Below are 21,721 nucleotides of genomic sequence, written 5' to 3' on the forward strand. Positions count from 1 at the left end.
GAGCAGAGGAAAAAGGCAGAGGCACAGCAAATACACAATGTACAGACATGACAACAGGGGAATGAAGCACGTGGGGCCAAACCAGAATGTCTTTGGGCACCATCCATGGCCTGCAAGCCTTCCTGTACGAGGCAAAGGCAGGCAGCACCTCCCAGGTGGGTGCTGATGCTGGGAGCCATTGGCACAACCCACAGTTCTGGCAGCTGGCTCTGCCCCCAGGCTGTGCCATCAGACACTGCCACACCACCCAGCTGTGATACTGTCCAGCTGCCCTTGCCACAGGTTTTCCATCCTGCCTGACCTGCTTTCACCAGGCACTTGCCCATCCTCCTGGGAGAGGCAGCCTGGTGTTTTCCCCAGCCCTGCTCCCAGTCTCCTGTATCCCCTCCTCCTCCTCCCATGGCCTCTGTGAGCAATCTACTTTGCAGATGCTGTGCATGGATCACATTTTTTTCTCTGACACCAGCTTGTTGGTACCTCTGGCTTGGAAAGCAGGACACGAGCCTTCTCTGGAAATCCTTCCCAGCAGCCAGATTGCCCCAGAGAGATAAGTCCCAGTCTCCTCAGATTCAATCGTTGCTCTTACTCAGGCATGCCTTTTAAGGCTGCCGAGTCACAGCCCTTTGGTGAAACAGCAGAATGATGGAAGAAAATGCAAAGGTCAAAAAAAGCTGGAAATGTGGCATTTTACAAGAGACTGAAGGAACTCAGCCCATGGCCTCACCTCTCCTTGTGCAAGAGCAGAAATGCTGCTGTGGCACAAGGCCACCATGCTCCCCACAGCACCCCTGCTCCCCACACTGTGAGACCTGGGCACACATTTCTGGGTGTCCTCCTGCCTTCTGGGCGTGAGAGACACAATAAAAAAAAGGGCAGGGAGGAAAGGAAAAAATAAAAATATTGACACAGAAGAAGTCAGCATTCTCTTGGATGCATTTTCTCTACTAGCACCTCATTGACAGTTGCATAGTCAGATTTCCATTACATATTTAAAAGGTTCTCAGGACCATCAGAAGGACCTTTGCTCTGAGCCAGGACCCCTATTGCAGATGAGAGTTTCTTAAGGCTTCAGAGTATCTCTTTCTATGCAGGGGGGATGGGAGAACCTCATTCCTAAATGAGTGTAGAGTCAGTTTTCCAGGCAAGTTTATTTCAAGTGTTTCCGCATAGGCTAACTGAAAGAATAACAACCTCAGTTTGGAAACAAACAAACAAAGAAACAAACAGAAAAAAAAGCCACAACAAAAATGTTTTCAACAGCTGAAAAATATTTCCATAAGCAACATATAATCATCGTGCAAGCTGGAGCATTAGGAGAGAAACAAGCAAGCCCTTGGGCAACCAGGCACACATGACATGCTGTGGGAATCTCAGAAAGGGGTTTGTGCCACCCAGCTGCCAATGTCAAAGCTCCAGGCTGGCTGCATGGACACCAGTTCTGTGCGAGGGAGCTGAGTCTGGCAGGAGGACAGTGACACACCAACTGTTTCGGAGACAGGGAGTGCTTGTCCACAGCCCTGCCATGGCAGAGCTTGTCCTCTCCAGGAGGAAAAGGTCCCTGTAGCCCCTTTGATGTCAATGACCACTTTTGGGTGGGTCAGGACTATGCACAGTAGCAGAGTTTTGTGGGATTGTGCTCATTACATCCGTTCCTTGGGAAGCATCTCCTGCATTCCCCAAATGGAAGTCCTTCAGGTCCCAGCAGGCTGGACAGAGAGTGCCTCTACTAGGTCAGAGGTATAGTGGCCAAGGGCAAGCCTGAAGCTAGACATACTATTTTTCTGGCTGCTATGTTTCCAAAAGACTGAAAAGAGGGAACCCATGTCTTTCTAGGGGTACATAAGCAGTTCCTCAGTGCAAGCTGCAGGGAAGATTTGCTCTTGGAAGGAGCTCAAATTCCTTTTTCTTTATCAGAGGGTCCCAAGTTGTCTGACAATGCTGTCCTCCTGCCTCCCAGATGTGCCAGGTACCCCAGAGGCTCTCCCACATCTCCCCACTCTCCATAAGGGTCAGGGCCTGGATCTCCACAATCTCAGAGGCAGATAAACCCAGAGGAACAGAGGTAGGTCATCAAGGGGAACCTGGGCTGGCACTCAGTTTGGTTCTGCTCTGAAGGTCATGGTTGTTACATCAAACACTTCTGAAGCATCTTTCATTTCTTAGTTTAAGTCCTCCATACTCTGTCCCTGCATGTGCTCTCTCCCATCTCCTTACACGCTTCTTCAACTCTTTTGCAGATCAATAAATAAGGAATAAATGGAGGCAGCGACAGTGGGATCAGACATGAGACAGGAGGCAATGACATCCTACAGAGAAGGGTCCTGGATGTCTGCAAAGTGACTATATGTGGGATTCTGGCGTAAACTGTTGTAGACATAAATGGTAAGTGCTGGAAAAGTCTCCAGGAAATACTCAGCATAGTCTCCTATTTTGTCACTGATCCTGAAAGAGAACAAAAACAATAAGGATTCTTAAAGCTTGTCCAAGGAGTCAATAGTTCAGGATGCCCTGCTTCCTCCCTTGCAGGGAAAATGCCATTCCAGAGGCTTTCTGATAACACAGGAAGGTTTCCTAGAAATCCCAGAGCTGTGACTGTTCTATACCTTACCTAAACTCCTCAGCCTCTTTTTATTTTTTTTTTTTTTTTTTTGCTATTCCTCCAGCACCTCCATCTACCTAATCCCACCTGCATCTTCACTGAAGGGCACTGGTGGCCACAATCCTCAGTGAAACCATCACTAGGAGCTAACACCCCCTCTAACCTCACGTGTGAGTGCCCATGACTAGAGAGGATTGAGGAGTGGTTGAGCTCACTGGGTTTGTTCGGCCTGGAAAAGAGGAGACTCGAGGGAAAACCTCATCAGGGTCTGCAGCTTCCTCACGAAGGGAAGCAGAGGGGCAGGTACTGATCTCTGCTCGCTGTGACCAGTGACAGGACCTGAGGGAACAGCATGGTCCTGTGTCAGGGGAGGTTTGGGTTGGATATTAGGAGAAGGTTCTTTACCCAGAGGGCAGTTGGGCACTTCAACAGGCTCCTCAGAGCAGTGGTCACAGCAACAAACCTGACAGAGCTCAAAAAGTGTTTGGACAACACTGTCAGGCACATCGTGGGATTGTTGGGGTGTTCTGTGCAGGGTCAAGAGTTGGGATCTATGATCCTGTTAGATCCCTTCCAACTCGGGATATTCTGTGATTCTATGCAACTGTGGCAGGGGCAAGGATGAGAAACACGTACCCTTTATCTTTGTGTTCATCCAGGTTTCTGATGAGCCTCAGTAGGTCAGTGACATCATTGCTGTAGTGGAAGGATTTGGTGGCACAATTGCTATGTTTTCTAGGTTTGAATGATTTTGGATTCCTGGGATTTTTCATTACCTCTAGAATATCTTCATCAATCTGAAAGAAAGGACATAGATTATTCTCTGCCTTTCACACACCACAGCAGCACATCTACCACCACTGCCTTTCTACAGGGACGTCATCTTGCATGGGAAAAATCTCCTGACCCTTAAAAGCCTATTTCCCCACACGAGCAGAAGAGTCCACTCTGCAGGGAATGCACCATACAGCCTGATTCTGCTAAGGGTTTCCTCTCCCGCTTTGCCAAGGTGTAGCATTTCTATTAGGACAGTCAACATGGCACAGGAGATTTTCCTGCTCGCCTGGAGGGCAGGGGGGACGCAAGAGTCTTGATCTAACTGTGCCACTGAGGACCATGTGGGCTGCTGTACTGAACTGAGACTGTCAGATCCCAAATGATGCAGCACAACGTTACCTGAAGAAGCAGGCCTGGTCTGGCTGCTTTTGAGACAATCAACAAAACACTTTTGCCAGAAATTTGCTGGCAACGAGGAACAGAGGTCCTTGTCTTAAGTGATCACCAAAAAAGAAACCAAACTTTTGAAGGTTAACCAGCTATACTATAATGACCACCCCAGTCAACAGAGCTCCCTTAAGCATCGATGTCTTTCGACCAAGTGCCTTGGATTTAATTGTTTCTCCCAGTTGTCTGTATTTGTGTGGGGCTACTTTTCACAGTTACATCTTTAAACAGAGCCTATGGAACACTCGGGAGAAGCTTCTGCCTGAATGTCTATAGCTCAAACCTCACATCAGTCCAAAGAGAAGAGGATTACCTCCTTGGTCCACTCTGGATAAGGAAAAGTTTCAGTAACGTTAGGATCTTGAAAAATAGTTTTTCGGTTGTCAATATCTTTGATTTGATTCCATATACTCTTCAGGAAGTTGAACCTACTGTGGAATGAGAAGCTTCCTTAGCTACAGTAGGACATGCCTTTTCCCAGCAATACAGTCAGTTCCTGTACCAAAAGCTTTCCCTTTGTATACTGCCAGGACTTACATCTCTTTGCTCCAGAAATAGGGATGTTTGCTCAAACCTTCCAAACCTCGTTCATCATGAGAGGACAGGCTTCTTACAAGGTCCAGAGCCTCCACGTAATCCAGGGATTCAGCGTCCAAATCCTCAATTCTGACTTGCTGAAGGGGTTTCCTACCCCCTGTTAAAACGTACAGCATGAGCCTACTGAGGGCCTGCAAAGAGACACATCACTGCTCACCTGCCAGGTGCATGGAACTTCCTGCCAAATGGGAGGGGACTCGTATTCCTAAGGCCTGTAGGTGCCCAGAAGTATGTAAATACACACCAACACAAACTTGGAAGCTGTGTGCCCAAGGACAGAGGAGATGGGCACGGTAACCTTCCTCTCGGGGGATCTGTGGATATCCCAGGACCAGGCACGGTCTTGCATCCTAATCACTATCATTCTTATGCAGCATCTATTATTACATGGGCTTTCCCACAAATCAAGGTGTTTTCTACTTGAGGATGCAGAAGGGCTTTCCCTAGGACTCACAGCAACAGAAAATATCAGAGAGAACCTGAAATTTTAAACCATAGGTTGATTCACAGAGAACTTACCTCTAAATCTGAGTTTACAAGTTCTTCTTGGCCTTCAATCAACTTTCTTTTATTATCAAAGTCTGCCAAGTAAATTTTGCCACCTAAATCTGAGGAAATAAGAGAAATTGTTAACAAATAATGGTGGAAAAACTGGATACAGTCCACCACTGACTTCTGGATGGCCCTTCCTTTAGAAAACAATTTTCTGAAGAGATTTTGGGCTGATATGTCATGGGCTGCTCAGTCTTCACAGCCCTGGAGAGGAGGGCAAAGCTAACGAGACACGCAAGGTTGTTCTTTTCACTCCTCAGTGGCTGTCTGTGAACATAGTTATTCAAAGAAGAAATCTAATGCCACAGACACCCCATTTGGCATAAAGCCATCTATATTTTTACAAATAGCTATGAAACATATTCTCTTAATTGCAGGCAATGGGAAAGCAAAACAAAAAACATAAAAAAAGCAAAAGATAACCTATTACAAAGTTCCTGGGCTGCAGATCCTGGTGAGCAAATCCAAGGGAGTGCAGCTCTCTCAGTGCCTGGAAGATCATCTTTAGAGCAGCTTTGTAATCCTTTTGGTCTTCTGGGTCCTGCAGATGTTCTTGGAGGGTTTTCTCCCAGAGTGGGAAGCACAGGTACATGCAGCCTTTTTCCTTCTCAGACTGGAAGAGCTTCAGTAGATGTTCACAGTGACAACATTTTTCAAAGAACTTTTTCTCTTCATCACCCTCTTTGCTGAGGGTTACTTTTACTGCTACCTCTGTCCCTCCGTGGAGCCCGAGGTAGATGCCTTCCCGAATTCTCTGCTCGATGTAATGAAATGTCTTCAGTTTGCCAATCATAGGGCGATAGATTTGATCAAGCTTTTTCAGCTGGTCCCTCCAGCGTTTGCTGTTTGGCTCCCAGTCTCTGGGGGTTTCTGGAACAAACGTGGCATTATGCACACGAAGAAGATTTTCCACGCTACGAGAACGATTTCTGTTAGCAACTGCGATAAGGTTCCCAACATCAGTCCTTGCTCCTTTTTCACACAACACCTTCGCTGTATTGAGATCATTTTTCTCTACAGCCACCATCAGCGCTGTGTTGCCCTCCTCATCTGCATCATCAATATCCATTTCATCCTTCTCCAATAAAGTTTTCACCAGCTCTGGGCTCTCCATTTCAACAGCTAGGATGAGGGCACTTTTCCCCCATTCATCTTTGCTCTTCACATCAACACCATGGTCCAGCAGGAAGCGAACTATGGCAAGAACTGACTCAGGTTTTTTTTTTGAATCCTTCTTTAGAGCATGGATCAAGGCATTCCTATCTCTGTTGTCACGAATGTTCACATCAGCCTTCATCTCTTGAACAAGGATTTTTACGGCCGAGAAGTGGCCCTTCCTACAAGCATCCATCAGTGCTGTTTTACCTCCTTCATGCAGTTTGGCTTTCTCCTCACTAGTTACCCTCCTCAAATTCACTTCGGCTCCTTTGCTGTACAGGAATTTCAAGGCTTCCTCCTTCCCATACCATGCAGCCTCCATGAAAGCTGTGAAGCCGTTGCTGTCAGGGTCATTAATGTCTGCCCCACGGTCCAGGAGCAGCTTCAGTATTTCCACGTCTCCCATGATCCCTGCCTCAGTAAATGCAGTGCCACCATTGTCCTTCCTGGCATGCAGACAAGCACCCTTTTCCAGCAGAAGTCGGACCAGGTCCACCTCACCAGTTTGCACAGCGGTCTGCAGTGGTGTCCAGCCACCTCCTACTTTGGAGTTCACATCCGCCCCTTTCTCCAGCAGCTCCAGCACAAGTTCTCTCTTTCTGTTCTTCACAGCAGCATTTAGCTCAAAGGCAAGGTCTTCTGCTGTCTTCGCATTAGAAGGGGTAGAGACCCCCTGTTGTTTGTGAGCTGCGGGCTCCATGATGGTCAGAAGGGCTCCACACAAGGAATCCTGTTGAAGGATAGGAGAGATGCAGTGCTCAGTGCCTTCATTGTGGGGGATGCCTGGGTTTGGCTGATGAAACACAGTAGTTAACGGCTTTTTCACTTAATTAATAAACAGAAAATCCTGCTTTATTAGCCTGCAAAACCTCACCATTTGCACTTGATGTCCTGCAGGTCTGTGTGAGGGGTAATTAAGGACAACAATGCCAGTGCCAGCCAGGAGAGCCAAGGCCCAGCAAGAAGCACAGCACTTAAGGAAGGACTCATTGTGTTTGCTTGTCTGGCCTCAGCAGCTGTCACAGCCCAGGCAGGTGTCCCCTGGGGCATCAGGGTGAGGGCACAGGAGAGAACCCAGGCTGTTCTTGCTATAAATATTACCTCAGACTTGTTACAGGTTTCCTAATAAGCCATCCCCCACCAACAGTTTCAGGTGGAGAACACAGCGGGCAGGCAGAGATGGGCTTTCCCCTTCAGTTTTGTATGGCAGCCACACATAGTCCTGAATGTCCCTGATCCAATACCTGGAATGAGATGGAAAGCCAACCTTAATCCCTCCTGCTTCAACAGGCAATTAGGAGACCCTACCTGACAGAAAGCTTTTCCTAAGCTTTATAACGACATTAAGAGGGTAGGGCCTCAGGTGGGGCCTGATCTGTCTGTATCGATGTAGTATCTAGAAAAGTTCAAACTCCAATACCTATTTTGCTGCCTGCAAAGGCTGGTTCAAGTGACCAGCCCTTTCAGGAGTCATTGTCTGACAAGCTGGACTGGAAATAAATTACCTAAGCAAATCAGAAAAGGGACAGAGAAGTCTTAAGGTATAAAAGTAAAGCATCAACTCACATGAATTTACTCTCAGGAAAGCCAAAGATCTTTTTCTGAATGGTTTATCTCCCCGCCCAGCAGGAAATGAACATGCTATTTCATTTAGATGCATTTCATTTCCTTGTAATAATTTCTATGCCCTTTGCCACCTAGAAAAACAAACAAACAAACAAAAACCACAAAACAACAAAACAAAGCATTACTTCCTCGGCTAGAAAAGCAGCAGAGCATCCCCCGTGGGGCTCAAGTTCCTCCCCCCGTCGGGAAGGCAGAAGACTGGGGAGGGAGAAGGCAGAGGCTGAGCACCTACCTTTTCTTCCTCCGACCCGCAGAGCCGCAAGCCTGGTACTCTAGAAAGTGTTTAAACATTTCTATCCCGCCCCAACTGAACTTTTGACCACGAGCCGTTCGCGTTTGCGTATCGCGATGTGCTGATGTGCAGCGTCACACAGCCCTGCCCGCCTGGTGTCACACAGCCCTGCCTGGTGTCACCCGCCACCACCTGCCAGGCAAGGCGAAGAAGGGGTCCCTCTGCCCATCCAGAAACCCGGACGCTGCTTAAAATGCCCCTAAATCCTTAAATGCCAGCTTTTCTCAGCAGCTGCTCTTCACTGCTGCTTCCCAGCCAGTGTCCCCAGGTGGCGTTTGTTTCCCAGCAGCTGTACCCGCTGTCCCATCCCAGGAAGGAGAAGCCCCGGGAGCATTTAACCCACTCGCGGAAGGATGTTGGGGTTTCGGGGAGGGTGTTTGGCGACGTTTTTTTCAGCACGTAGCAGAGAGGTCGTGAGCAAAGTGCTCTCCCCGTACGGTCCCGCACACACAGACCCTGTTTACAAACATCTGCTCAGCAGTGGCTCAGGAGCTGAAGGCACGGAGACGTTCAGTGCATCAGTGCTGGGGTTTGGGGGAGTTTGGGGTGGTTTGGCTTATTATTTTAAGCTTTTCCTCACCTTTTGATGAATCCATCCACGTGAGGAAACTAGCCATGCTGCTAAATTACACCCAGGGAGCCGCTGAGCTCCAGATCCGCGGTTTCTTCACGGCACTGAGAGGCGGCTCCCACCACCCAGGCACCCTCCTCCTTGGAGCCAGCTCTGTGTAAACAGTGCTGCCCGAGGAGCTTGGTCTTCCAGCCCTTCCCATCTACCTGCAAAACATGTGAAGGAAATACATGAAGGAACCCAGGCTGTGACGTCCCACTCAGTTTCCCCCACTGCCCCATGACATAAGGTGAGCTCAGCAGGGCCCACACAACCTCCCCAGCCACCCTCACTGAACTGTGCCAGCTGCAAGATTCTGTTCAGACATGAAGCAGGGCTGAAATTGTGTCAGTAAAATCATGCCTGGCTTTCCATGGTGTCTTGGTACGTGCACAAACTGGGAGTCTGCAGATGTACACAGAGACACGGCCAGATACAAATGCAGGGCAAAAATGCAGAAAACCCACCTGGAAAGGCTGCATGGATTCAGTCCTGCACATGTTTTACATGCATATCCCAATCCTTTATGGATGCCTGCACTGCTAGCTCATGCCTGCACACCAGCTTTCACAAAACTCTGCCTATGCAGAGTCACATCTTTCTACCTTACTGTCATATTGGGCATCCTGCTTCCCACAGTGTGCAGTGCATCCACAAGGTCTAGGAACATCCCACAGTCTCTGGATGGAATTTCACAGCTTTTGTGTTGCCACAGGAGAAACTTGACGCAGCCCCACAGGGACAAAGACACTGAAAACTCAGGGAACAATCTCGAATCACTCTCAAGGCTGTCAAGATCTCATTTTAATTCACAGAAAGAATCACTCCCAGTTTAACCAGAGCTGGAGCTCGAGCTGCCAGTGTTAAACTACCCATTTGCAGGCTGGCAAACAAGCAGAGCAGGGGCACATCCCAGGCTCAGATACAAAAGAAGTCAACATTACAGTACATAACAATATCACACCACCCACCCAAGTACAAAAGCCTTCTTCAGCTTGCTGATTTAATTAAAGTCTTTCATTATCTTATGGTGGGAAGATGAAAAACTCTAGGATGGTGGGAACCCAAACCCTAGGATAGTGAGAACAAAGTGTTTGCAACCAGCAGATCTTTGGCAGAAGTATCCTGTACCTGTACCTCAGCAGAGAAGGATTTGCTGGTAACACTTTCCTTATCTCTCATCCCTCATCCAAATTGCTTTCCATAGTCATAAGCTTAAACTCAGTCCCTATGACAGGCAGTTTGTGGTGAATATAAGGCTCTCAAAGGTTTTCTAAAGCACAGGAGTCAGAGAGCTCCTCTCCACAACTATTCCTATAGCCCTGGGCTATGTAGTTCCTGCTGTATTTGCAGATCTGCAGAGTCATTATTTGCCCCCACGAACACAGGGCTTCAGGAGATGAGCTGCAGAGACACAGTCAGCAGGGAAATCAAGGGCACAGTTAAGCAAATCTTCCTTTTCTTCCATCCTGATGGACATGCACCCATTTTTGCAACCCTTCCCCTGAGATAACATCTCCGAGAATCCAGTGTCCTGGCCACCAGCCACAAATGAAAATGAAGCAAAATGGGGCAACAAAAACTGCCTGCCAAAGGCAAAATAATTTTTAAAGGAGCTAGGAATAGTAAGATGAGGTTTTTTCTTCATGTTTTCTTCCCGTGCTTTCTTATTTTATTTCCAAAAGGGAATATCCCAGGGTTTATATGCTTGGCCATGCTGATGTGACTCTCCGTGCTGGAACACAGCTCTGGAAAATAGTCCACAGAAGGATGCAGTTTAAACACTAACAGGTGATGCTATCCATGTAGGAGCATCAACCACGTTTCATAGAACCATTTAGGTTTGAAAAGACTTCCAAGATCGTCAAGGTAACTGTTACCCAGCACTGCCAAGTCCACCACCGAACCATGTGCCCCAGTGCCACATCTACATATTTTACCATGGAGTATTTTTACACTTTTTAACTGCATTTGCTGGTTTTTTGGACTGCTGCTCAATCCTCATCACCACAAAAAATGGAAAAAACCCAGCATATGCAGCAGGGAAGGAGAAGTGAGGGCAACAGTGAGGGAGGCAGGGACCTCACCAAGCAGGGCAGCGCATCCCAGCCCCTGGGCAAAGAGAGCAGAGCAAGTCTGTTGGAAACATCCCAGATCAGCCAAGGTAGGTCCAAAAAGGAAGAGTGAGGCTGGGCACCTGAGCTTAAAAGCAGTGGAGGTGGTTCCCCAGCACTGTTCCTCCCAGCTGTTTCTCATCCCCATCTTCCCACCCTGGCCGAGCCCAGGTTGCAGCTGCTCCATATCCGAGCTGTCCTCCAGCACAGGCAACCCAACCCCGGGGAGGCAGGATGGCTGCAGACCCCACACTACCCTCGCTGCCCCAGCAGCATCAGAAAGCATGAAAATTAGCTTTAATTTTTTTCTCAGATCCCGAGGTACCCCGGGGATAAGAATCCTTGTGCGCAGCTGGAGCGGATTGGCAACCTTGGCATTTAGCTGCCTGCGAGGGAGAGTGAGCCGTATGGAAACACATCAGCTGTGATTTCTGGCACTTTATTCAGGCAAAGGCCTTGAAGTGGAAGCTGCCGAATGGGAATCAGTGCCATACAGCTGCTCCCTCCCTGTCAGCCCGCCCGGGGGGCTGTCAGAGCACTGTGGAACGCGGGGTGGGGCATTTGCCGTGTTTGAAATGGCTCAGTGCATCCCTTTTGCTGCTGAGCTTCCTTCAAATACATCCTTAAATAACATTGCATTTCTTTGCAGTCTTTCTTTAAAAAAAAAAAAAAAAAAATCATGGATGTACACGCATGCAAACGTGAATTTGCCGACATGTGTGTGTTGTCACACATGTATCCGTGGAAGATGAAGGCTCAGCATCTGTACACTTGTATGTGCACATCCACCTGCCTAAACACGTGTCTTTGTGGAGCCACTTGGGCACCTGTGCCCATGTCCTAAGGCCACCCTGAAGCTGCTTGGTCCCACCACAGCGGGGACCCCCTGAGTGACGATGCCACCCCACTGAGCAGCTGCTGGGAACACGCTGGGTCCCAGGGCAGAGGGAAACGGATGGTTTTTTCCACCAAATAAATCCACACCACACACACCCCCCCCCCCCCCCGCCATCCTGGCTCATGGAAACCTGGCCCTGGAGCAAGTATGTGTTCACACCCCGGGGGGGGGGCAGGGGGGGCCAGCACCAGCCCCCACATTTGCTCCCCGGAGCTCAGATCTTCTCTGCTGCTTCCAAATTTGCAGCGTCCTCCCTGGGAAACTTTGGCTGTGGTTTATTGGAAGCAATCGCTGCCAGCCGTGCCCGAAGGCAGTCATGGGAAGCTTTGGCTCCTCTTTCTCAACGTGGTTTTGTGGGTTGGAGTCTTTTATCCCCCCAAGGCTTTAAGGTTTTGTCATGCTGCCACTGGATATGGCAAGCAATCGCAGAAGATGCGCTGGATCCAGGCTTGCTTTTAGTGATGGAATTGTCTCTCTGGGAAGCATCTCAGGCTTGTAAAGACGAAACTGTGCTGCAAATGGGATTCTCCAGAATCAGCAGTGGGGTCTGAGTGCTAGCACAAAGGCTGAGGCTCAGCTTGGGCCATGCATGATGCATCAAGAATGGACATAAATTTTCTTCTAAAGAAAGCTCAAATAGATTGTAATTCTATATTTTTCTTACCTTTTTTTTTTTGTTGGCTTACTTAAATATTTTTTAATGGAGAATCAGTGTTAAATTAGCTTCAAGTCTGCAAGACAAAGTATGCATATTTTTCATTTAGAAGCTGCAGTTAAAAAAACAGATCAGCAACACTATCTTTTTGTTTCTAGCTGCTTCTAGACTGCTTTACTGCTCTAACTCTTTTGTGACAAATAATTTAAGCACTTCCTGGACACCTTTCAGCTAATTTCTTCCCTCTGACATGCACAAAGATTAGGTATACATGCAGACTGCTGTGATTCCAAATCACCTGGCTTGTAAGACAAGGCCATGCTTAATTAAAAAGGGAATAAAAGACAGGGGGAAGTTCAACCTGCCTTCCTCTGGATAGGTAGGGAATAGGGATGGAGCAACATCGATGTATTTTACAATCAGTGGTGATTCTTGCACCCTGCATGGCTGTATTAGAAGGGACATAAAGTTCTGTTATAGCTGCAGGTGCTTGTAAAAGGCATTTTAATGGATTGTGTTCACAGTAACACCTTGGAACATACATGCTCCAGTGACTCCAGCTCCTCCTCAGCAGTCCCCACACGCTCTCCTCTGCTGACGCAGGCCAGTTAATTTTGGCTTCCAAAACACACAATAAATAGAAAGAAGGCAGCTTAAAAACCATGCTTTGGTTGGGTTTTTATTTAGAGCATTAACATCTTCAAGCTACACTCAGATGCTCCCCTCCCTGCAATATCTATATTCAAAATTTAACTCCTGCTTTCGTTCTTGCTGTGAACTGTTCGGTTTTCTTCAATAAACAAAATACCAAAAAGCTTTACACTTCACAAATCTTCCCCTTTCCTTTTCTGCTCCTGACATTGCCACTTTTAAAGTGACTGGAAATGCCCCTTAAGTCACCCAACACAAACAGATTTGTGGGCTTTGCAAAGCATCCAAAATTAAAATGTAAAATTTAATTGAAAGCCCACAAGCAAAAAAGCCCCAGCCCACACTCTCACGGTATTTTCCTCTTTACATTTTGTTTTGTAATGACAACATCACATCAGTAATGAAAACAGACCATTGTGCATTGTTCACTTCAGTAACACAGCGAAGGTGTTTCCAGTTGTAAGAATAAATAATAAATAAGAAAGCAGCTAATATCTCCCTGTAAATGGCATTGGGACCTACTGAGGCTCAGAGGTAGGACCAGGATGGGGACAGTGGAAGAGGACTCATAGAATATCATCCCCAAATTGGTCCTCAGTCCCTTGTTCTGCTCAAACAGCTGCTAAAAGCCGGAGTGATCCTGTGCTCAAGCTGTTGCTGGGGCAGGGAGGGCAAAAGACACTTCCCTTGGCAAGGGGTGAGTACCAGTGGGTGAGGACATCTGGGTTTGGGTTTTAGGGATAAATGGAGCCACATGAAGCGGCCCCAGGCTCTCTCAGCAGGAAACTGTGCTGGTGGTGTGTTCCCCATCAGCCAGCACAGGACACTGGTGGAATCCCCATCACCCACCAGCACAGCTTCTGGCACCATTGCTGCCAGATGGGACCCACACCTTTCCAGGTGGCTGCAGGACCCAGAAATTCCTGCTGAGAGGGACTTTCAGAAGAGGTCTCCCCCAGGTCTGAGCTGATGATATATCCTGACGCCCCTCCGAGACACTGAATTCACGGCACATGTTGCTGTCTCGCTCACACCACGGGTTTCTGGTAAAGTGCTATGGCTGCAGACTGGTTTCACCAGCCCAGGGAATACCAAGCCCAGTTATAAACCAGCACAAGGCCCAGGTTTTCTCTCCCATGTGTGGAAATTACGTTTTCCATGGGGTCACTCACCGAAGTGCCTTTTCCACATCACTATTCTCTCTCTAGGACAAGCTACCGTCCACATCTTTAAAGGGAGAAAGGAAAAACATGCACTGCAAAAGCATCTTTGTTCTGCCATCCGTGGTCCTCTGAGCTGACGGAAAACCTGCCTTCTGAGACCCCTCCAGCAGCTCTCCCTGCTGCTATGGGCATACCTTGCTCCATGGTCGCATTACAGATCTGTCTGGTCACGTTAAATTATTATACAGAAGAGGTGGGACACATGCTAAGTGCTACAATAGCTAAAATAATTTAATTCACAAGCTCCTCGGAGCAAGGGCTGCGTGTATGCTTTCAGCAGTGCTCTCCTAATAAATATATATATATATATATATAACAATAACAATAATGATAAAATAAATAACAATAATAGTAATAAAAAGTTATGCATGTGACCTAAGATTCTGTGCAATCTAAAGGTCACTGAGCTCAAGCGAGGGATAAAAATGTCACTGCTCGGGATGCACTGCACTGGAAGGAGGTGTAAAGCTTTGATGCAGAGCATGCATAGGAAACAGCAGAAGGATCTCAGGATCAGGAGAAGGCAGATGCAGGATCCCTCCAGCTGCAAATGCCACGTAGTCTTTGGGCTTTTATTCTGGCCATTCCCTCATAGGAAAAGCTCTGCATGAGGGAATGGCAGGCTCCTGTGCTGGCCTCCCAGCCAGTGGCTGATGCTGCAGCTCAGGGGCAGGGTCCTGAGAGCAGGTGGGAGCTCTCTGGTTATGGATGTTTAGGGGAATCCGATCTTTTTCCAGGACTTGCAACTCGAATCTGATTTCTTTCGGTCTCTGCAGAGGTGTAGGTCTCCGGTTGAGCTGCAAGGGGAGGTACCAGGTTCCCACCTGCTCCGTTCCTCCAGGGAGGGAGGACTGCCCTTCCCAGCGGTTCAGTGGGCAGCAGGAAGCACTCGAGGTCCTGGGGATCCTGCTGAAATTCCAGGACTTCAGCTGAAACCTCGCCATGCAGACCTCAGACCCTGCTAACCATGTCCCAGCCTCCGCCTGGTTCCCCGGCTTGTCCCCCCGTGGTGGCTTCAGGCTCGGGTCAGGTATGCGACCTCTTGCTGGTGCCGCGGCTGGTGGCCTGCTTGGTCATGTCCTGGTAGGAGGCGGATTTCAGGAACCGGGGGTAGGAGTCCTTCTCCATCAAAGTGCGGGTCTTGGCCTGGGCTTCGTTGAAGCAAGCGGAGGTGGCACCGGAGAGGTTCTTGCGGGTGATCTCCCTGGTTTCATGGTCAATATTCACCTGCAAGGAAGCAGCATCCCTAAACATTAGCTTGGCATTAACTCCCCTCCTGTGGGGGAGGGGAAAACCCAGTTTTCTGCATTTTTAGGCGAGGGTGAAGATTCTTGCAAGCCTTTCTATCTCTTCATGGTTGCACTCCATGACCTTAGAGGTCTGTTCCAATATTAGTGATTCAATGGTGACAGACCACACAATGTTAGAGATGAAAGCTCTCGTGAACAAGCACTCATCTTCCCACTGATACGAGAGCACTTTAATAAAACCCACCAGGATATTTTATTCCTTTCCTCCCCCTATTTGTTTCCACAGGACAGTGGCAGAAAATGCTCTCACCTCCCTGGGCGCCTCACTTTGGACAAACTCCTCGAAGATCCTGTTGGCTTTGGAGGCCAGCTTGGTTTTTGACCGGGTCTTTTTGAAGTCCTCACATGCCAGCCAGAAGTCGAGGTTCTCCTCACTGAACTCTGTCTTCAGGAAGGTGTGGAAAGCATTCACCCCACCTGGGGAGGGGGGAGAAGAGCAGTTAATGGGGCAGAAGGCAGGGAGGAAAGGGAGGACCACCACCAGGCACAGCGCTGCCCTTTGAGCATCGCCCTGGGAGCTCAGACCATGACATCTGCAGATTTCCTTTCCCTCCGGGCAAATTCCACCCTCTAAGACACTGCTAATTGGCCTCTAGACTCCAATAAAATCCTTTCCCACAGACAAGTAATCCTCTGGTTGTATTTATCTAACCTTTCTGTAATGAGGCTTCAGAGTATTTTCTTTACAGCTTCGGAAAAGAGCTAATTCTACCTAAGGAGAAATCCACTGACGCATCGGTGCGTCTGCAGGAACCAAGCCTTTATTTTTATTTCTCAGCTGAGATCTGGGGAGGACAAGATGCTGAGGATGGGAGAGTAATTGCAGCAAGGATTTCAGAGCCGTGCTGGGAGGATGGATTAAGTTACAAAGCCGGAGATGCTCGTTAGCCATCACAGCACGTGATGAAGGCTGGAAAAAAAAAAATATGCCTAGCCCTGAACTATTGCTGTGGAAGGACTTTGCCTTGCTAGGGAATAGCTTTTAAAGTAGGCAACTACTTTTGTATTAAAATTTGGCACTTCTGTCATCGTGTGCCTGCTGTAAGGGAGGGATTACATGGGGACCTCAAAAAGAGGTCCCCTCTTTGGGTCTGTAGATGCTGTCTGCATGGAGGAGAGGGAGGCAGAACCTCACAGGAGACCTGTGCATCACATACACACAATATTGCAGGGGGAAATGGCTATGGTAACTCAGTAAAACAGCTGAATTCCTTCTCCCTGTGGAAGAGCCATCCCCGGAGGCACAGGACAGACAGACAGAGGGCAGCAATGCAGTTTTCTGAGCAAGCCTGTGGGGAGGTGGCTGCATCGCTGTGCAAAGGAGGACACTGCGAGCAGACACTCTGCCTTCTCCTGAGTGTGGAGAAAGGGATGGTCCGGGAATGCTGTGACATTCCCTAACAGACTGCTCCACATGGGATGCCCATGATGATGTTCCTGTCCCACGGCAGCAGCAAGGCATTGTGAGACAGCACTTGTGCCCCCAAAAGCACCCAGCCAGAAGAAAAGGGTACAGCTTCCCAAGTCAGGCAATGAACCCCGTGCATCAGCTCTGTCTGGGCAGGAAAGGGACCTCTTTCTAAATCCTAAAGCATCTCATTTGAGGAGGAGATGAGATTTCCTCGGATGCTCACTTCAAGCATACAGCTCACTGGGAGCTGTATTTTGTGCTACATGCTCTCACCACGAGAAGAAAACAAAATGCTACTCACTTTTGCTCTTCAGGAGCTGGTCGAAGGACTCCCTCCATTCCAGTACCTCTCGTGAGGAGTCTCTGGAAAAGACAAAAGGATGTAAGGCTTGCTGTCCTGATGTGAAGGATGGGAGCACTTCAGTTGTGTGGCTCCATCAATGGGAGACAGTGCAAGAAGAGAGGCAGCAGCACTCGGCAGGAAACCAAAGCGAGAGGCCAATGTCCATTACCTGTGGGCTCTCTTTCCTTTCTCTCTCTCTTTTACCATCCCTGAAGGCTCACCAGACCTCAGCTCCATAGTGCTGGCCAGGAGGTTCTCTAAAGAATGCTCAGAAGAGCCTTTTTCTGCTGGTACAAGCCCAGCAGAGCCTCCTCTGCAAGCAGACACCCAGCCTTCAGCAACAATATTTAGTATTTTTTTTTTAATGCTGCCTGCATTCCCCAGGGATCCCAGGCACTGGTCTGAGACACCAAGAACTGTGGGAGCCCCCTGGGTTTCTTGCCTATTGCTAAGGCCCTGCTCTCTGTGCCTAATGCCAGAGCATCAGTTCCCCCGTCTGATTTTATAACCGGTGGAGCTGGGAAGTGATCCGCCTTCCCGGCCTGCCTGGGTGGGACTATGGGGAGGGGGAGCTGCGCTCTGTGCTCTCTGCTGCGCAGATGGGCAGGATTATCCCTCGGGACAGCCTGGTCCATGGGGACCTGTCCCGGGCTGAACCTGGGACATGGCACTGCTTGGCTTACCTCCGCCTGGAGCCCAGCTGCAGCTTGCTGGAAGTCCCGATCCCGTGTCCCAGCTCTGGTTTGTGAAGCAGGATCCCTAAGCGGGTTTTCAGATCCTTGGCTCTGGAAGGGAGGAAGGGGAGAGGTGGGCTTGGTGGACTGTCGGACTGCTGCTGCCACCCCCTCACCTCCCAGGGGCTGCACCCCACGGGCTCAGTGGGGGCAGCCCTCACTCCCCAGCTTCAGCCTCCTCTTTGCTTTCCGATGTATGAAATAAATGCTCCCCCGGTTGCTTTGTCTGCTCCCTGGCAACCACGTTCAGCAGCGCATTAAGCCTGCGGGACTGTTTTCTCCCGCTTGCTTCCCAGGTAGAGCCGAATGAAACACAAAGCACGACGAGCTTTTTCCTTTGGGGCAGGTAGCAGAGCAGCTGCTGAGTGCTCAGCTGGAGCCCCCGCAGCTAACCTGGCTCCTTTTCCCATCCCGCTCTCCTGGCAGGACTGCACTTCTCCCAAACCACTGGAAAAACACAGCGATTGCTTTCTGCCCGGTGGAGCGGGAGCGTGTCCCTGCTGCCAGGTTGCTGCTCCCCAGCTTTCTTTTTGGGGTGCCCCTGAGCCACCAGGAGCCTGGCACCACGCCATGGAGAGGGTCGTGCTCCCCGGTGGCACCATCCACCTACCCCATGCCTTCAGAGCCAGCGAGCCCGGCGGCAGCACGATGCTCCTGCGCCAGAGGCTGGGATGCTACTGCCTGTCACCACTCTGGGGCGAGGGAATGGAGGCACCTCCCTACCGGGAAATCGCTGCGGCAACACGGCAGGAAAATCGGCTCCTCTCCCCAGGGTCCCCCCGAGGCACCGTGCGGCCCCGCTGCTATTTGTGTGCTGCAGCTCATTCCGGCGTCCCCAGGCGCCCATACAAAAATAAGTGTTTAAATGTCAAGCCGGCAGCGTGGGGCTCCGTAGCCGTGTTTGGCAGGAGGAGCAACATGTCACTTAACAGTTCAACCGTGTTGACAAAAATACTCCTGCTGCTGTCAACTTGAAGCAACTTCTGCAGAGATGGAGCCGGAGAAACCCTGGTGTGTTTGTACACCCGGACACTGGGCAGCCCTGTCCAGCTTCCTCTCCCTCCGCATGTTTCACCTCTGCGTTCCCCTCCTGGGGAGCAGAACGGGTGCAGCCAAAAATCACTTCGCTGCGTGTTTGCTCGCAGTCTGCACCCCGGTTTCTACCGAAACATCACAGCCACAGCAGCAGAGGCTGGTCCAGGTGCACCTTTTCCAGCTAACCCTCTGCATCCCAGAACTGCGGCGTGGCGAAGCTCCTTACCTTTCCAGGCAAGTGATGGGGAGCGAGGCTAACCCCCGGCACATGCTGAGAGCTGGGCACCCAGGCATCCAGCAACTCATCCGGTCCTTGCGGCGATGGCAGGGGCGTGCAACAGGTGGCTGCAGCACCACCTGCGCCCGCGGTCGTGTGCTGTCGGCTGGAAAAGCGGCGAGGAGTTGTGCTTTATATCGGGTGGGAGGCGGGAGAGTTGGGAGGGGGACCCAGCATCGCTCCAGCCTCCAGCCAACCAAAAGCTGCTCTCGCAGCGCCCGTGAAGATAACAGCTTAGGTAAGTTAGTGTGTGCTGTTAGGGGAGGGGGGTGTGGGAGGCCCAGGCTTGTCCTTGAGCATCACAGTCATAGCTGCTTCCTCGATAACAGGAAAAAACAGGCTCGTTTCCACCGACGTGTGGAGCCTGCTGAGTAACCGGCGGCGGGTGGGAACGCGGGTGGGGAGAGCGAGAGGGACAGGACAGACGCTATAGTGCACAGCAAGTCGTCAGCTCCCTGCTGCTGCCCGAGGACTTCCAATCCTCCCAGCACTTCCATCGCAGCAGCAGGCTTTTCCCGAGTGGTTTAAGCAGGGGATGCCAGTCCTCAGCAGAGTCAGGCCGATTTGCAGCATCCCAGGGGTAGGAGGATTTGCGCTTCCTGAGGCAAGGCAATCCACAGAGAGCAGAAGGGTGTACTGTTTCCAATTCCTCGCAAATTACACAGCCAGACCACAGCTGGAATATGTAAGGATTGATGCCTGTCCCCACAAGTTGGCTGAGGTTGCATTTCTTCATCACAAATTCTCTACTGGGTGCATGGTGGGAGAAGGGAAGAGGAGGGGATGCACGTCAAAGAAAGTCTGAGCAAAGCTGGGGAAAGCATGTGAGAAAGGTGGATCCTGAAGAGACCTGAAGATGGAAAGGAGACTAAAAGCAGGGGAGGGGTTGGAAGCTGGAGGGGAAGGACTGAACCAGCAAAACAGAAAGATGAAGAGAAAGGGTTAAACCAGTATCACACGCTGCACACCAGGAAACCCCAAGGTCTGGTGCCACAAACAGAGGTCCACAACAGCCAGCAGGTCCCACATGCCAAAGTCAGGCTCACATAGGATTCCAGAGACCTGAAATCCCCCCACTCAGTGGCTCTTGGAAGGGAGCTCTCACCACAGTGCAGGGAGTGACTTTAATCTCCCCAGCTCACAGCTGTCCCAGGGCAAGGGCAAGAGCTGCCACTTCCACTCCTCCTCTCCCTTCCTCCCCACTTGGTCCCTGCTGTTCCAAGCTCCACAGCCAGCACAGACATTTTTCCAGAGCTCAGGTTGTCTCCTACCCTTGCTGCCTGCATTCATCACACAGAGCAAGTTGCCAGAACATCTTTCCCATGGGAGATGAGCTGTGCCAGGAGAGTGGCAGCACAAAACCATCTTGACCCTGTGCTGGGAAGAAAGGCTTCTCTCAAGCTGCCTTCAGGGAGCCAGGGTGTGAGGATATCAGCATGGAAAACTTTAAAAGGAGCACTAGGCACCTCAGCTCCCTTGAGCTGTAAAGGGGAGTCTTGTCTTTCTCCCAGTACTTAGAAAAAACCCACAGAATTATTTTGCCCAAAGCGAGGCATGGAACATGCATCAGGACTAATGGCTGAACACAGATTTTTAGCTCCTGTCTTGTCTTTGAAGCAAGAGCAGCCTCTTTCCTGATAGCTCTGTTGTTGTTTTTTTCCTCTCAAATAATCAAGTTTAAGCCTTCTTGGTTAGTAGATATTCAGCTGCAGATAAATGGAGCTACACAAAGCTCTTATTCATGCCTTCTCTGTGCCTTAAAACCATGGTTAGAGTTGTGATCCTTGCTGTGGATTTAAAGAAAGAAGGGGAAGAGGAGAGGTGAGAGGGCTGTAAGATTGCCTTTGCCTCTGTAGACACCAAGAAGGTCTGTGCATGCCCACAGAGTGGACATCACTTGACCTACCACAGGTTTTGGAAGTGCTTGGCCACCTCAGCGTGGTGCTCCAGCCCAGTTCACCACCATGCTGGGAGCACTGGTGTCGCAGTGGCAGTGCCATGCTCACATGGGCATGGGCTCCTGGTAGCCACAGGAGGGGGTCACACCCAGGTATTTCACAGAATCACATAAGTCTCGAGTTGGAAGGGACCTCTGGAGATCATCCAGTCCAACCCCCTGCTAAAGCATGTTGGCACTCACCTCCCAGCTGCAGCAGGTGACCAATAGCTGTGGGTTTGGGGTGGCAATGTCCCTTCTCCTTCATCACCTGCATCTCTGTCTCCTCCCTGGTTTTCCACACAGATGCAGTGCTCAGCAGTGCCCTGGGGTTGTTCTACCTCGTCATTTTGGGGCATGTCTGGTGTTAAGCAGGATTTCATCTCTCTCCTTTTCCCCTTTAAAACTGCAGCCCATTCTCCCAGCTGCCGATCTGCAGGTTGTTCTGGTTACTCTCCCTGGTGTTTGAGGCATCC

The 21,721-nt window shown here is 49.9% G+C and overlaps 2 protein-coding genes across 6 annotated transcripts; both read right to left on the minus strand.

Annotated features, from left to right (window-relative positions):
- Window positions 1-1,129: 1,129 nt before the first annotated feature.
- Window positions 1,130-8,125, minus strand: RNASEL (ribonuclease L). Of its 3 annotated transcripts, none has more exons than XM_027658604.1 (8): window positions 7,989-8,125; window positions 7,232-7,374; window positions 5,396-6,863; window positions 4,940-5,028; window positions 4,361-4,551; window positions 4,137-4,251; window positions 3,236-3,396; window positions 1,130-2,442 (listed from the first exon to the last, which is right to left on the minus strand). In XM_027658604.1, exons 3-8 carry the CDS (start codon window positions 6,828-6,830, stop codon window positions 2,307-2,309), a joined length of 2,127 nt encoding a protein of 708 aa, XP_027514405.1. In that variant the 5' UTR covers window positions 6,831-6,863; window positions 7,232-7,374; window positions 7,989-8,125; the 3' UTR covers window positions 1,130-2,306. The 3 variants fall into 3 exon arrangements, with proteins under 3 accessions (XP_027514405.1, XP_027514403.1, XP_027514404.1); XM_027658602.1 differs by having other exon boundaries at window positions 4,137-4,254; window positions 7,989-8,123; XM_027658603.1 differs by lacking the exon at window positions 7,232-7,374 and having other exon boundaries at window positions 4,137-4,254; window positions 7,989-8,123.
- A 4,853-nt stretch (window positions 8,126-12,978) lies between these two features.
- Window positions 12,979-19,430, minus strand: RGS16 (regulator of G protein signaling 16). 3 transcript variants are annotated; one of them, XM_027658575.1, is made up of 5 exons: window positions 19,259-19,430; window positions 17,947-18,048; window positions 17,222-17,283; window positions 15,760-15,926; window positions 12,979-15,426 (listed from the first exon to the last, which is right to left on the minus strand). In XM_027658575.1, the coding sequence occupies exons 1-5, from the start codon at window positions 19,336-19,338 to the stop codon at window positions 15,226-15,228; spliced, it is 612 nt and encodes a 203-aa protein (XP_027514376.1). In that variant the 5' UTR covers window positions 19,339-19,430; the 3' UTR covers window positions 12,979-15,225. The 3 variants fall into 3 exon arrangements, with proteins under 3 accessions (XP_027514376.1, XP_027514377.1, XP_027514378.1); XM_027658576.1 differs by lacking the exon at window positions 19,259-19,430 and adding an exon at window positions 18,608-18,683; XM_027658577.1 differs by lacking the exons at window positions 17,947-18,048; window positions 19,259-19,430 and adding an exon at window positions 17,433-17,767.
- Window positions 19,431-21,721: the final 2,291 nt, after the last annotated feature.

The sequence above is a fragment of the Corapipo altera genome, unplaced genomic scaffold (genome assembly GCF_003945725.1).
Source record: "Corapipo altera isolate COAL_440 unplaced genomic scaffold, ASM394572v1 79, whole genome shotgun sequence".
In the NCBI taxonomy this organism is placed as follows: domain Eukaryota; kingdom Metazoa; phylum Chordata; class Aves; order Passeriformes; family Pipridae; genus Corapipo; species Corapipo altera.

Coding starts and splice junctions, on each gene's coding strand:
- RNASEL (XM_027658603.1), bottom strand. CDS start 6,830: ATGGAGCCCGCAGCTCACAAACAACAGGGGGTCTCTACCCCTTCTAAT. Junction 4,255..4,360: donor TATTTCTGGAGCAAAGAGAT/GTAAGTCCTGGC, acceptor CTCATTCCACAG/TAGGTTCAACTTCCTGAAGA. Junction 3,397..4,136: donor ATCCAGAGTGGACCAAGGAG/GTAATCCTCTTC, acceptor CCTTTCTTTCAG/ATTGATGAAGATATTCTAGA.
- RGS16 (XM_027658575.1), bottom strand. CDS start 19,338: ATGAGTTGCTGGATGCCTGGGTGCCCAGCTCTCAGCATGTGCCGGGGG. Junction 18,049..19,258: donor CCCATCACTTGCCTGGAAAG/GTAAGGAGCTTC, acceptor CCTCCCTTCCAG/AGCCAAGGATCTGAAAACCC. Junction 17,284..17,946: donor CAGCTGGGCTCCAGGCGGAG/GTAAGCCAAGCA, acceptor TGTCTTTTCCAG/AGACTCCTCACGAGAGGTAC.